The sequence below is a fragment of the Notolepis coatsorum genome (genome assembly GCF_963971535.1).
Source record: "Notolepis coatsorum genome assembly, chromosome: 1".
In the NCBI taxonomy this organism is placed as follows: Eukaryota; Metazoa; Chordata; class Actinopteri; order Aulopiformes; family Paralepididae; genus Notolepis; species Notolepis coatsorum.
The window spans coordinates 307,873,114-307,889,253 of record NC_140165.1 but is presented as its reverse complement, the minus strand read 5'-3'; the positions used below and the strand labels follow the sequence as shown (position 1 = coordinate 307,889,253).

The window sequence follows — 16,140 nt, the reverse complement described above, 5'->3', positions numbered from 1 at the left end:
ATGACTATTCCTACCTTTATAGTTTCCTTGCCAGAAACCAAAGAAGTCATTCTAAAACCTGTGATGTCATCAGGTATAAAGTCAGGAGCTGCTCCATTGACAATTAATGGGAGACTGATTTTGTTGGACCCACAGAATGTTACACACAAAAAAAATGTATGACCTATTATTATATGTATTATGTAATATATATATATATATATTAGAGCTGGGCATAGATAACATTTTTTAATCAAGATGAATCTACCTGCAATCCTGGAATTAATCTAGATTAATGGCAAAAAATTATTTTTGTAATTTCCAGTGTTTCTTTTAAAACCAGATTTATCGTAATTTTCTGTGCCCTTCCTTTGATGCCATTAACATTGTTACACTGATATTGACAGCTCTCTCCAGTGTCAAATCACGCTCTGTCAGTAGTTTCTTCTGTGCACCTTCATTTCTTAATCCACACACAAACCTGTCTCTCAATGTGTCTTTTAGTGAATCTCTAAATTCACAATGCTGCTGACTGGTTGCTCACTCACACACAGACTGCTGCAGAAGCAGGTTTCTCAACAAATTCAGTGCAAGCTCAGTGTAACAGTTCCATGAATGAATGAATGAAAACGTTATTTAACAGATTGCAGAATGGGTACAATACAGTATGGCTCAATACAATTGTTAAGGGGATGCAGACCAGAGAAAGACGTTTGTCTTGTTTACATCAGGGTCCCCCATTTTCATTTCATATTGCTCCACATTGTCATTAGCCCCTTTCGTGACTGTGATGCACAGAGTGAATCCACAGTCACTTGCTCCTCAATAGGAAACCAACCTAGATTTACCATGAAGGACTGGTTCTGGCCAAACTGTTCGTTATACAAGTATCACAGAGAAATTACAAAGGTACTCACAGTTGCACGAGGGTTTCGAACAGAGATACGTGATGGTGCGCATGCGCTGTGATCACCCAACGGCGGAAATAATGCCGCTTTGAGCAGTTTATAAAAATTATTTAAAATGTTTATTAGCAACGCAGAGCTTGGACTTCCTGACGGGCAGACCCCAGGTGGTAAGAGCCGGCAACTGCACCTCCTCATCCATCACGCTCAACATAGGGGCCCCCCAGGGCTGTGTTCTGAGCCCCCTCCTCTACTCCCTGTACACACATGACTGCGTAGCACAGCGGAACAACAACACCATCATCAAATTTGCTGATGACACAGTAGTGGTGGGCCTGATCTCTGCCAACGACGAAAGGGCCTACCTGGAAGAGGTAGAGAACCTGTCACAGTGGTGTCAGGAGAACTGCCTCTCCCTGAACGTCAGCAAAACAAAAGAGATGATTGTGGACTTCAGGAGGTCGGGGGTCAAGGACTACAGCCCCCTCAGCATCGACGGGGCACCGGTTGAGAGAGTGAACAGTTTCAAGTACCTCGGAGCCCACATATCCGAGGACTTGACATGGACCACACACATTGACAGTGTTGTGAAGAAGGCACGACAACGCCTCTACTTCCTCAGGCGCCTAAGGAAGTTCCAAGTCAGTCAGAAGATCCTTAGGAACTTCTACTCATGTACAATAGAGAGCATCCTGACCGGCAACATCACCTCCTGGTTTGGGAATAGCACTGCACAAGACCGTAGCAGACTACAAAGAGTGACACGTTCAGCCGAACGCACAATTGGAGGGGGGCTTCCCACCCTCCAGAACATTTACAACAAGCGGTGCAAGGGGAAGGCTAAGAGAATTATTAAGGACTCGAGCCACCCGAACAACTGCCTCTTTGAACTGCTGCGGTCAGGCAAGCGATACCGAAGTCTTAAGGCGAGCACAGAAAGACTCAGAAGAAGCTTCTATCCCCAGGCCATCAGGCTGCTAAACGAACAATAATCACTATGCAACAACCATCAAATGCACACAGCACACACACCCACACGCACACACTCACTCAAACAAACAACACACTGCAGCACCCACTCTCCACACTTTAGATCACACAAACACACTTACACTTTATATTTATTGATAAAGGATTTGCACTACAACTCGTACACCTACTGTGAATTGTACCTAAATTGCACCTCGTCCCATTTCTCCATTTCTGCCTTGCACTATATAGTATTGTATATTAGTACACTGCACAGTATTGTATATTGTATGGTAACTACGTCTATTCTGCATCGAACATTGTACATATGTCTAAACTGAACACTGTGACCTCATTTTTTTTACTTCTAATTTTACTATGTTATTTTATTTCATACTTATCTTGTCTTGCACAGTCTCTGGAGCGCAACAGTAAGAAGCATTTTGTATAAAAGTATTCTGTACTTCTGTATGACAACTATTAAAGAAACTTGAAAACTTCAAACCATCCCGTATCTCTGTCCGAAACCCTTGTGCAACTGTGAGCACCTTTGAAACGTCTCTGTGATTCTTGTATAACGAACGGCTCGGCCAGAACCAGTCCTTCATGGTAAATCTAGGTTGGTTTCCTATTGAGGAGCAAGTGATTGTGGATTCACTCCGTGCATCACAGTCACGAAAGGGGCTACATTGTCATCAAACGGTCCAATATTTCCAATAACCCAAGCCATTTCTGTTGTAAACACTCACGATAGTCTAGTCGATCCTTCCTTTAGTGTGTAAAGTGGATTTCCTCCTCTTGTAGATGTTTCGCCCGATCAACGTGAGCTAACATGCTAACTCGCTAAGCTAACGTTAATAATGTAAACAAAGCTCACGACGGACTTCTTCTTTCTTGCATTGCGCAGATTCAGACATCCTCATCGCCGAATTGTGTTATATCCTGAGGACTTCTTAACCTCACCTGTATAACAATGATTACCGGACCACTACTTTAGTTTAACACATTATTCTGACTACAGCTCCGGTAGTGCAATCACTTCCGGGTACCACAGCTGGGAACTACGGCAAGTATTTAAGGACAATACAGACCCAAGGTTGAGAAAAAGATTAACGGCGTCAATTATATTATCACGCGATACTAGTCTTGCGTTAACGCAGCACGTTAACGCCGTTAACGGCCCAGCTCTAATATATATATATAATATATATATTATATTATATGTATTATAGTAGTGCTCTTAGTTATTAGTTCGTGAATAGAAAATATCCCTGTATACTCGGTGTTCTCAGTGTCTCCATTACCATCTTTCCCAATGCATTGTCCATGGAGCAGCTTCAGATGGTGCTCACCACTGCATCCTGTGCGATGATGTGGGTTGGTCCTTTCTGGCAGAGAGGCTAAATCAACATTGCTATCTGTTTATCTTTAAGGCCATTGCTGGTAAATTACCACCTTACTGTATGCTGTTGCTAGAGTGGAAGTATGGACCCTGTCTGACACGTTCAGATGATTGGCTCATGCTTCTGGTCCCCAGAGAAGTCAGCCTTTTCGTTTTAATGCCCCGGCTTCTTGGAAAGATCTTCAGCTCACACTAAAAATCAATACCCCACCATCCCATGGAGTATTTAGAAATTATGATTACAAATATCTCTGCTTCAGTTTATAACTGTTTTTAAATTTTGATCTTGTGTTTTTTTTTTCTCACCTGTGCTTTTGTCCTATTTATTCAATGTATAATTATTAACAGATGTTTCTTTTCATTATTCATCATTATATTTATTTTCAATAGATCATAGACCTTCAATGATTTTCCTGAGCTCTAAATAAAGGTTTGAATGAATCACAAGTTTGAGATTTAGCACTCTATAGTTTTAAGATTAACTGCTCATGTGCACTAATATATTTGGACTGTTTGGACTGTGGAATCCTTAAATTGGGTGTAGTTCCCCTTTAAGCTAACCCCCTGGCGTTTGCCCCGTTGACAAGGTCGTAACTACGATAAGGACGGGGACCTGAAGGACTGGTGGACAGCCGGCTCCACCCAGAGGTTCATGGAGCTGTCGAAGTGCATGGTGGACCAGTACAGTAACTTCTCCTGGGACCTGGCCAATGGACTTCACGTAGGTCCTACAAGACTCTCTCTCTCCCTGCCACTCCTCCTGAGTTTCCTCTTTTGTAAATATACGTTCGTCTGATGTGAATATACACCATTTATCTTTCCCGTACTGCCTCCCTCAATTAGCAGCCCAAGCTTCCCTCTGCACTTTGTACTCTCTTCATCTTTCAGATTCTTTCTTTTTACTCAGTCCTCTTAGTTTTGCTACCCTGCCTCTTGTGCTCTGGCCTGTTGCTTTGCATAATAGTAATACATGGGACTTTTATAGCACTTTTCCAGAACTCAAAGGCACTTTACAATAAGGGGGGTGGGGTAGTGAGACAACAGACATTGGCATAACTCCAGAGCCTGTGGGCTGCGTCTGGAGAAGGCTGCGGTTGATCTTGGGGCGTGGAGAGAGGGTGAACTGAGGCTAGGTCTGAGGGGGGGGAGAGGCTTCGTAGGGAGGAGAGGAGGTCTGAGGGGGCGGAGAGGCTTCGTAGGGAGGAGAGGAGGTCTGTGGGGGCGGAGAGGCTTCGTAGGGAGGAGAGGAGGTCTGAGGGGACGGAGAGGCTTCGTAGGGAGGAGAGGAGGTCTGAGGGGGCGGAGAGGCTTCGTAGGGAGGAGAGGAGGTCTGAGGGGCGGAGAGGCTTCGTAGGGAGGAGAGGAGGTCTGAGGCGGCGGAGAGGCTTCGTAGGGAGGAGAGGAGGTCTGAGGGGGCGGAGAGGCTTCGTAGGGAGGAGAGGAGGTCTGAGGGGGCGGAGAGGCTTCGTAGGGAGGAGAGGAGGTCTGAGGGGGCGGAGAGGCTTCGTAGGGGGGAGAGGAGGTCTGAGGGACGGAGAGGCTTCGTAGGGGGAGAGGAGGTCTCAGGGGGCGGAGAGGCTTCGTAGGGAGGAGAGGAGGTCTGAGGGGGCGGAGAGGCTTCGTAGGGAGGAGAGGAGGTCTGAGGGACGTAGAGGCTTCGTAGGGAGGAGAGGAGGTCTGAGGGGGCGGAGAGGCTTCGTAGGGAGGAGAGGAGGTCTGAGGGGGCGTAGAGGCTTCGTAGGGAGGAGAGGAGGTCTGAGGGACGGAGGGGCTTCGTAGGGAGGAGAGGAGGTCTGAGGGGGCGGAGAGGCTTCGTAGGGAGGAGAGGAGGTCTGAGGGGGCGTAGAGGCTTCGTAGGGAGGAGAGGAGGTCTGAGGGGGCGGAGAGGCTTCGTAGGGAGGAGAGGAGGTCTGAGGGACGGAGAGGCTTCGTAGGGAGGAGAGGAGGTCTGAGGGGGCGGAGAGGCTTCGTAGGGAGGAGAGGAGGTCTGAGGGACGGAGAGGCTTCGTAGGGAGGAGAGGAGGTCTGAGGGGGCGGAGAGGCTTCATAGGGAGGAGAGGAGGTCTGAGGGGGCGGAGAGGCTTCGTAGGGAGGAGAGGAGGTCTGAGGGGGCGGAGAGGCTTCGTAGGGAGGAGAGGAGGTCTGTGAGATATGGCGGGGCCAGTTGGTGAAGGGCTTTGTAGGTGAGGAAGCAGATTTTATAAATGGGAGACAGGGAGCCATGCAGTGGAGGTTACTTAGAGAGGATCTGGTGTGGGTTAGCATGGACATGTTCTGGACCATGCGGAGCCCGTCGATGGAGCTGCGGCGCTGGTGCCGTAGTAGAGGGGCGAGTTGCAGTAGTCAAGGTGGGAGGAGATGAAGGGCTGGATGAGTGTTTCAGCTCCGGGTTGTGAAAGGGAGGGCTGGAACTGTTTTTTTTTTTTGCGCGATATTGCTAAGGTAGTAGAAGGAGGTTTTGGTCACTTCGGCGAACGTGAGGCTCGAGGGTAGAGGGTTGGGCTCCACCACCAGGATGTTAACCCTTTCACCACCACACTACAGAAGGTTATAATTAAGGGCTCCACCGGTGTGTCGGCAGAGTCGAAATGTGCTGCGAAATATGCTGAAATACAGAAGAGAGGATTCACAGTCTGTCCCTGCCCTCTCTCTCCCTCTGTCTCCGTCTGTATCTCTCTATCTGAACAGCTAAACGGGAACAACACCCTGGGAGAGAATATTGCTGACAACGGAGGGATACGGCAGGCCTATCAGGTACAGACCCTTACAACCTGGAATGAGATGCGTACAGGTATTTGTTTATTACACTCGCGAGCGCAGAGCTCTGTGAAGGGGGTATTGCCGTGTGTGTGTGTGTGTGTGTATGTGTGTGTGTGTGTGTGTGTGTGTGTGTGTGTGTGTGTGTGTGTGTGTGTGTGTGTGTGTGTGTGTGTGTGTGTGTGTGTGTGTGTGTTCCAATTCTCCTCTCACAATATTCACCCTCACTGAACTGAGTCATCTGAAAATGAGCATATCTGTGATGTCAGAGATTTCTCAGCTGCATAATAATGTGGCAGTTGCCACCAGGCCACACAGTGGTTGGAGCCCAGCCTCAAACCGGCTTAAGATCTTGAGGTAGAAAAATGCTGTTACTGAGTACTTGATTAGAAATACAAAACAATGAATTTTTTGGAAGAAAACCTTACAGAGGTGTTCCATAGACTTACAGTAATTGTGTAAAATTGCCCAAATAGTGAATGAAATTGTAAAATAGTTCCCCTTTAATCAAAGGCACTGAAAGTGTTAAGGTAGATTTAGAACAGAAAAAATATATGCGATTAATTTGCAAAAAGTCCTAACTTATACGCGTAAAAAAAACGATTGACATTTTGGCCATAAAAGTCATTTCATTTTTCAATCTGTTAGTTGGCCTGGTTACACCGTGGCCTTTATGTGACATCACATCCTGTCATTCCATGTAGATTTCGTCAAAATATATGCAGCAATCAAATGTTGAAATGTATAAAAACAGCTATATACAGTATATCCATGGGATATGACAATATTACAATACTATCCAAATGTGCACTGGATAAAATGTATACATTCACACGTATAAAACAAATTGTCTATTGGCTGAGCGAGTGGCATTCGTGTGACATCACGTCCAGAATCACATCAACCAGGAAATAACTAGGACAGTGGCTCAGGAGGTAGAGCAGTCGTCTGGTAATCCGGAGGTTCCCGGTTCGTTCCCCGCTCCTCCCGGGCAGCGTGTCAAAGTGTCCTTGAGCAAGACACTTAACCCCTAATTGCTCCCGATGTGCAGGTTGGCACCTTGCATGGTTGCCTCTGCCATCGGTGTGTTAATGTGTGAGTGAATGGTGAGGAACAAATTGTAAAGCGCTTTGGATAAAAGCACTATATAAATGCAGTCATTTATTTTTGGTATTATGAAGTTGTACAGTATGGTCAGAAGGCTGGCTGTCCGTCCTGCTCAGCCCAAGCTCAAGAATCACAGAGGTTCAGTTCTCCATGGCTGACGAACAGGTTCATCCTCATTCAGCGCATTGACATGGAGAGAAACACGTCGATTGTGTGGTTGTTAGGGTTAGGGTTGTACGGTGTACTGACTCACATGAAATGTATTCATTGAATGTATTTTTATCCATATAGGCTATGCACCTCAATTGGAAATACTATCTATGTGGGCTACTGACATAGCCGATGTTACCCAAATGGGAGAGAGAACAGCACTCGCAGGCTATGCCCACTCACGTGGGTGTAGGCAGCTCTGTGAGTGCCATTCTAAGTAATTAACTATGTTCTTGGTCGAAGTTCCCCTGACTGACAGCGGAGAGGGGAAGGGATTGCGTCTGTGTGAGCGGTGTATTTGCCATCTGCTATAAACATTAATGGGCGCAGTCATCTTTGCCAGCTTCCTGATTAGTCCACTACCCACGCTCACTGAAACATGCTCTGAATAATGATCGATATGATTGTCCAAATGGTTGTCAGGTTTCATTACAGAAACATGAGATCCTTGTTTATTTGTTCGTACTGCTGTTGCCGTTATTGTTGTTGTTATTGTTTTGACCCTTTTTTTTTAATACAGAAGAAATGGCTTGAGCCATTGTTGCCTTGCCCTCATTGGCCAAAGTGCCCATAATCATAAGCCAGTCATTTGAGGACGTCAGATAGGATCCATAGTTCCAATCTAGCAACAGTGTAATAAGGTGGTGATTTCCCGGCAATGGTCTTTTAAGATAATAATAATAATAATACACTTTAGACATAACATGAGCATAAAATAGACTGAATAAAAGCAATGCAGAGAAGAAGAAAAAGGGTAAACGCAATGCAGGTAATAACAATACACATATTGAATCACACGGAAGTCTTTGTTCCCCGTTATGGTAATTTTTGTTTCCGTTTTGACCCTTTTCTATTTCCCAGCTTATATCCACACAATATATATTATATACTGTGTATATATATATATATATATATATATATATATATATATATATATATATATATATATATATATATATATATATATATATATATATATATATATATATATATTGATACAACAATAAAATAGCTCTCATCTACAATACAATAATAACAGTGTGTAGGTAATGTATTAAAAGGTTAAGGTGAAGAGATAAGCTTACTTTTGTAAAATATTTAGTGAGCTAGCCTCCCTAATGTCCATAGGTAGGGTGTTCCATAGCCTTGGTTCGTAGAAGGCTTAGCGAAGGCTTGATCCCGGATTTTCCTTTGGCCGTTGCTGGGAACCTTCAGTAAACCAGTAGTAGATGATCGTAATGTTCTTGGGGGCACATCGTTTACAAGACAATTGGTAATGAAGCCTTGTCCTGTTCTAGGCCTGTTGACAAAGATAAACAGATACCAATGTTTTACCACCAACCCCCTTCATCACACAGGAGGCAGTGCTGAGTATCATATACATCACCAGTATTAAATGGAGTGCTAGACTGTATCTAGAGGTTTCAGAGTGGAAGGAGCAGCACGTTTACTTATAAATCACATCCAAGACAGATGGAAAAACTGCTTAAATTACCCTCTTTCTGCTAATCATTGGGAAGCTGCTTCTGTTCCTGCACGAGAAGCCCGTTTTCTGTGGCAACTTACTGGCAAGATTGTCTATATGGTACTTCAATGTCAATTTCTCATGAAGCCAGATGCTAATATCGTTGTATTCTGTAACTCTTACTATGTCAGACCCATTCACAGTTGATATAGTATATATTATGCAAATCATTGTAATGAATATCTCTAGCCCTAGACAACATCATGAATTTAGTTTAGCTTGCATTAAAGTATGAGCTTAAAGCCCAACCTCCAGGTTAAACCCTACTGATCAATTATGGGTAGTTTACATCATTGGTATATCATTTCATTATTTATTTTTTTCCATTTGACACCGGAAATGCCACTCTGAAAGAGTTAAAAAGGTCCATGCACGAATAACATGCACGCGCGAATCAAAAAAGCTTATCAAACGCCGACGTCACTACAGGTGCATATTAATGAGCCGAATCTAAAAGCTTATCAGACGCTAGCACGGCCGTGACGTCACTTCAGGAAATGCCTTGCCCGTCCGGGTCATAGTACTAGATCAATGGTGGCCCACTCGGTGCATCACAGTTAGCCTATAGCGCCGCCGTCCCTGCTACAGTCGGGACCACTACACTGACGTTAGCCTATGGTTCTCTCCTCTTTGTGTGCCCCCGTCCTCGCGGGTGTCCTGCGGAGGAGCTTGTGGACGTGACAACAGCGGCGGCCGTAGGGTGTTTGAGCCTGTAGCTTTAGTTAGCTCATAGCTATCGTGTACCACTAGCCTTTACGGGCTCGAGCACCCTACAGGCTGCCACCATTGTCGCCGTTGTCGCGTCCATGGGCCCCCCGGCAGGGTACCCGTGGGGACGGGGTGTACAGAGAGGAGAGAACCATTTTGGGTCGGCCGTTCATGCCGGCCAGCGAGCCGGGTGTCGGGATATGTTGTTAGCACAATAGCGACCAAGCTAAGCTATGTTAGCTACTAACGTTATAAACACAATATGTGTACAACGACACAATGATTTACATTATTACAAATATGGTAACGTGGTTGTGGCTTTTACAAATAGTGGTTAGCTTTAGAGATGGGTGGCTATAATCACGGAGCAATAGTGTTAGGTGAAACAGATACATTTTCATTTGGCTAGTAGTAGCAAGCATATCTATGGTAGCAAGGCTCTCTGCCTGCAGTGCCTGCCACTAGCTGTGTGTGACTCTCAGCGCCCCCTGGTGAGCCCCCTGGTGCCCTGCACCTGTTGTGACGAGATCATTTCGATTACACACGCACGTTATGAACCATTGATTAAAATATCCACGTGCGTGGTCGATTGTGTTGGGCAGACAAAATGTTTGATAAAAACGCTAAAACTGGGTCAATTTCAATACTTTTTTTTTCCTTCTTCATGAAACTCACCGTTGGCCTAGTCCACATTGTTTATTGAACAAAAATACAACGTGAAGGTTGGCCTTTAAAGCAGTGGCGGCTGCTGATTTTTTTTTTTGGTGAAGCACAAATTATTATATTATATGTTAAATTATATTTTTAAAACATCCCCCAATGTGTGTGTCAGTGGTGGCTGTGAATTACAAATATTGGGGAGGACGGGAGAGATAAAAAAAAATTTAATAAAGAAGCACAGACACACAGTGTGGTTATGAAGACAGCAGACAGACACTACAGTCAAAGACAACAGGCACTAGTAAAATACCTTGGAGTAACTCTTGACACACACGCCTCACTTACAAACATCACATGAATAGCTTAGTCAAGAAGGCAAATCAAAAACTATTTGTTTACAGCCAGATCATCAGACCATTTCTCACCCTCACTGTTTCAAACACATATCTACATGCAATTTTTCTTTCAACAATATCTTACTGTCTCCCAATCTGGTCCCTCACAACAAAGGAAATGATAGGAAATTATATGGGTAGGGGGGTGGGGGAAACTGTACAACTGTACAAGCAAAACTATACATTGGAATATCGACGAAACCATACTTGGTAGAAGAGGGTCTCGTGTATTCTTGGGTTAGGTCATTTACTGTACAGTGGAGGGGGTTGGGTTAGGACATTACATTCACAACACTCAGCACTATAGGAAATTAACGACACACACACGCGCGTGCACACACACACACACACACACACACACACACACACACACACACACACACACACACACACACACACGCATCGGCGACTGAGGAAAGACAATGCATGTGTGTGTGTGTGTATCCCGGTGTGTGTGTGCCGCTCCAATTGCATGTCCAGTTTGTTGCATGCCGAATAAAGACCCCCTAAAGAGGTCCTGCATTACACACGCAAGGCCACAGCGGGCCAATTCATTCATTATCAACACAGGCCCGCCCCACACAGCTACTAAATATAAAAAAAAATAAAAATGCACTCACCATTGACGACTTACTTCTTACGAGGAAATAGTGTCCCTCGTAAATAGACTCCCTCCCATCTGATCACTTGTAAAGGAAATGATAGGAAATTATATGGGTAGGGGGGTGGGGGAAACTGTACAACTGTACAAGCAAAACTATACATTGGAATATCGACGAAACCATACTTGGTAGAAGAGGGTCTCGTGTATTCTTGGGTTAGGTCATTTACTGTACAGTGGAGGGGGTTGGGTTAGGACATTACATTCACAACACTCAGCACTATAGGAAATTAACGACACACACACGCGCGTGCACACACACACACACACACACACACACACACACACACACACACACACACACACACACACACACACACGCATCGGCGACTGAGGAAAGACAATGCATGTGTGTGTGTGTGTATCCCGGTGTGTGTGTGCCGCTCCAATTGCATGTCCAGTTTGTTGCATGCCGAATAAAGACCCCCTAAAGAGGTCCTGCATTACACACGCAAGGCCACAGCGGGCCAATTCATTCATTATCAACACAGGCCCGCCCCACACAGCTACTAAATATAAAAAAAAATAAAAATGCACTCACCATTGACGACTTACTTCTTACGAGGAAATAGTGTCCCTCGTAAATAGACTCCCTCCCATCTGATCACTTGTAAATTAAATCCATCCTTCGATATTTTCTGATGAAAAAGGTCTCCATTCGTCTTCCCCAGCCAGCCCACTCAGAGCGAGACTAAGTCGGCCCGTCTGACCTGGTAGTCCGATAACCTTGGTCGTGGGGGTCTATCTGGGGTTGCTTGGTAGGTTTTCAATGCAACTCCCGGTTCTCCCTGGCCACAGGTAAACACATGTTTCGCGAATCCTCCCCCAAACTCCTTATACTACCTCCGATTCCTGTACAAAGAGTCGTGTTGACGCTTTCGCCCTAGCCGTCTCATTAGCTGGCGCCAATCTCTGATTGGATCTTAAGTTTGTCAACACAATGTGGCACGGCATGAACGCCAATCAATCGAGTGCACCTAACCTCACTACCCGCCTTTTTTAAACTCAAATACCCTATTTTGATTGGATAATTATATTCTTAAGCCCAACCCGTGCAGTCTTTTTGCAGTGAGTGATTGACAGCTGGCCATTATGTGTTATCATGGGATCAGGCCAGGTCAGAGAGCTCAGAGCTGTCACTTGGACATTTTTGAAGAAAAAGAAAATTCACTGGCATTGTTTTTTTCATAGAGGAAAACATTTCTAATAAAAAATATAAAAATAATAATAATAAAATATTAAAAAATATATATATGTATATTATTATTTATTTTTTGTCTGTATATTACTAGTGAAGCACTGCCTCACTAGTTGTCATGCAATAACCTCCACTGGCTTAAAGACAATAAGCATGTCTTGCAGAGCATTAAACGAGATTTGTAGGTTCTCAATGGCTAGTTGTACACCGTGACGGGTAGCCTAGGCATTGTCCAACTAACACCTCTGTGAGGTTTTGCCCGCTGCTCACTACCTTTTCTCTGTCTTCTTTAAGCCTACTGTTAGGAATTCCCTATTCTCTGTCTTCTTTAAGCCTACTGTTAGGAATTCCCTACTCACTCTCTCTAGCCCCCACCCTCTCGTTCTTTACCCTTAGTGGCCACACCTGTTTGATATTCTATTATCTCTCGCACCTGTGGTGGCAGGCTAATTAGTCCCCCTGTGGGCTTTAAATACCAGGGCGCTTCCCCACGTTTTGGCGTGGGGTCGTGTTGTATACTTGCCGAGTCATATTCTCTAAACATCTAGACTCTTTCGGGAGATCCTCTGTCTGCCTATGCTGTTCCATTCTCCGGCGTCGAGATGTTTGCTCCAGCCTTCGCCTGCTGTCGCCGTTGCCTGAGAGTGGGACTGGTCTGCGCTCCCTAGACTTCCACGGGAGGCATCCCAGTCATCCACTTCAGACCCCCCGCGCAGCTGTTCGTCCTGACGCACATCCAGACCAGCGCAGACGCTCTCCAGTCCTCAGCGCGCAACGCGCATCTTCCAAGGACGCTCGAGCTTGGCACGCTCTCCAGACCAGCGCGCAACGCGCATCTTCCAAGGACGCTCGAGCTTGGCACGCTCCCCCGTACCAGCGCACTGACGCGCATCTTCCAGACCTTCGAGCTTGGCACGCTCCTCCGTACCAGCGCACTGACGCGCATCTTCCAGACCTTCGAGCTTGGCACGCTCCTCCGTACCAGCGCACAGAGGCGCATCTTCCAGACCTTCGAGCTTGGCACGCTCCTCCGTACCAGCGCACTGACGCGCATCTTCCAGACCTTCGAGCTTGGCCCGCTCCTCCGTACCAGCGCACCGAGGCGCATCTTCCAGACCTTCGTGCTTAACACACTCCTCCTCGCAGACGCACCCCGAGGCGTCTCTCGGTTCCGACGCGCACACCAAGGTGTGGCGCGCACTCTGTTCCTCGGCTCTGACAGCGGCTACCCGGTGGACGACGCTCTCGCCACCGCCACTGTCCCGACGCGCACACCAAGGTGTGGCGCGCACTCTGTTCCTCGGCTCCGACAGCGGCTACCCGGTGGACGACGCTCTCGCCACCGCCACTGTTCCAGCTCCCTGTTCCGACGCGCACACCAAGGTGTGGCGCGCACTCTGTTCCTCGGCTCCGACAGTGGCTACCCGGTGGACGACATCCTCGCCACCGCCACTGTTCCTGCTCCCTGTTCCGACGCGCACACCAAGGTGTGGCGCGCACTCTGTTCCTCGGCTCCGACAGCGGCTACCCGGTGGACGATGCCCTCGTCACCGCCACTGTTCCAGCACTCTGTTCCTCGGCTCCGGCAGCGGCTACCCGGTGGACGATGCCCTCGTCACCGCCACTGTTCCAGCACTCTCTCCCTCGGCTCGGACAGCCAGCCGCCCCGGTGGCGATGCCCCTGTTCCCGCTGCTGTCCCCGTACCTTTACGCATACGCCTGGGTGAGTTTTGATTGTGATGTCACTCACTCAGCGTAGTGCCCTTGCCCCCGTTCCCGCTGCTGTCCCCGTACCTTTACGCATACGCCTGGGTGAGTTTTGATTGTGATGTCACTCACTCAGCGTAGTGCCCTTGCCCCCGTTCCCGCTGCTGTCCCCGTACCTTTACGCATACGCCTGGGTGAGTTTTGATTGTGATGTCACTCACTCAGCGTAGTGCCCTTGCCCCCGTTCCCGCTGCTGCCCCTTTACCTTTACGCATACGCCTGGGTGAGTTTTGATTGTGATGTCACTCACTCAGTGTAATACCTCTTGCCCCCGTTCCCGCTGCTGTTCCTGTACCTTTACGCATACGCCTGGGTGAGTTTGATTGTGATGTCACTCTCCCAGCGTATTGCCTCTGTTAGTTAGTTTGGACATTTCATCTCCCAGCGTATTGCCTCTGTTAGTTAGTTTGGACATTTCATCTCCCAGCGTATTGCCTCTGTTAGTTAGTTTGGACATTTCATCTCCCAGCGTAATGCCTCTGTTTTTGGTTCTCACTTAGAATAGTATTTTTGGACTTTACATCTCCCCCTGTGTGTTTGTCACACGAAGATATTATTACTTTGTTCACTTTGTTATTTGGACTATTCTGCACCTGCTCTGTTTTTTCCCTTTTGTGCATTAACTATCTCCTCTGTCCTGCAGAGCGGCCCAGATGATTTCCACCAGTCCTCCCAGTTCCTCCCTGTTTCCCAGCCCGCCTCCGCGGGCCTCAGTCCCCTCTGTTCCCTAGTTCTCCCCTTCTAGTTCCACCTAGTTCCTGTTCCCTAGTTCTCCCCTTTCTAGTTCCACCTAGTTCCTGTTCCCTAGTTCTCCCTTTCTAGTTCCACCTAGTTCCTGGTCCCAAGTTCTCCCCTTCTAGTTCCACCTAGTTCCTTGTCCCCAGTTCCCCTAGTCCCCGTTTCTCCTGTTCCCTAGCTCTCCTAGTCCCTAGTCCTCTCTCCCTAGTTCTCCTTGTCCCTGGTTTACCTAGTCTCTAGTTCCTCTGTCCCAAGGCGTTCCCTTAACCTTTCCCTTAGTGTTTCCTTTTCCTGCCCGCCTCTTAAAGGCACCTTTCCTTCCCCTCATATTATATTCCTGTATTTGTGATTCTCCCTTAAAGGGACAGTGCCCTTTTCCCTGTATTTCCCTGTTGTTCAATAAATATCTGTTTCTTGGCAAACCATCATACCTGTCTTGTGTTGTGCGATTGGGGTCGGTTACAAACCATAACAGTACGACCCCACCAAATCGACGACCCCAGCCAGCACAGACGGTGTATGTTGAGTTTGCCTTTTTTTTTTCTTGTTCCCTCTAGCTCCCCTGTTAGCCCTGTTAGCTCCCCTGTTAGCTTGTTAGTCTCCCCTCTAGCTCCCCTGTTAGCCCTGTTAGCTTCCCTGTTAGTCCTGTTAGCTCCCTTGTTGGCCTGTTACTCCCCTGTTTAGCTTGTTAGTCTCCCCGGTTAGCTCCCCTGTTTGCTTCCCGTTTTGCCCTGTTTGATCCCCCTGTAGCTAGCCATGCCCTGGCGGCTAACCCAGTCCCTCAGCAGAGCCCCGGTCTGCTAGCTTGGCCCCGGCTGTTAGCACAGCCTCTATGTTAATGCAGCCTTGCAGCTGGCATAGGCCCTGTAGCTAGCCAGGCCCAAGCAGCTAACCCGGTCCCTCTGCATGGCCTCCACTTTTTTGTGTAGTTTATCCCACTGCTAGGACTGCCCTTTCAGCTAGCAAGGTCAGTTTTTCTCACACAGCTAGGACTGTCCTTCCAGCTAGCTTGTGCTCTCATGCTGGTCCAGCCCTGTCTGCCAGCCTAGCTCCGGCAGCTAGCGCAGCCTCTATGTTGATGTAGCAGTACAGCTAGCATAGGCCCTGTAGCTATCAGTGCCCTGGCAGCTACCCTTTCCCTCTGCTAGCCTGGCTCAGG

At 47.2% G+C, this 16,140-nt stretch overlaps 1 protein-coding gene across 1 annotated transcript in view; it reads left to right on the top strand.

The window, feature by feature from the left end:
• Positions 1-16,140, top strand: part of LOC311225818 (neprilysin-like) — a gene marked incomplete at both ends in the record, with an annotated part of 91,402 nt that overhangs the window by 64,753 nt on the left and 10,509 nt on the right. The window contains 2 exons of the mRNA XM_084311212.1: positions 3,843-3,976; positions 5,944-6,009. Coding sequence (XP_084167338.1) covers positions 3,843-3,976; positions 5,944-6,009 — 200 coding nt within the window. The remainder of the gene's footprint in view (positions 1-3,842; positions 3,977-5,943; positions 6,010-16,140) is intronic.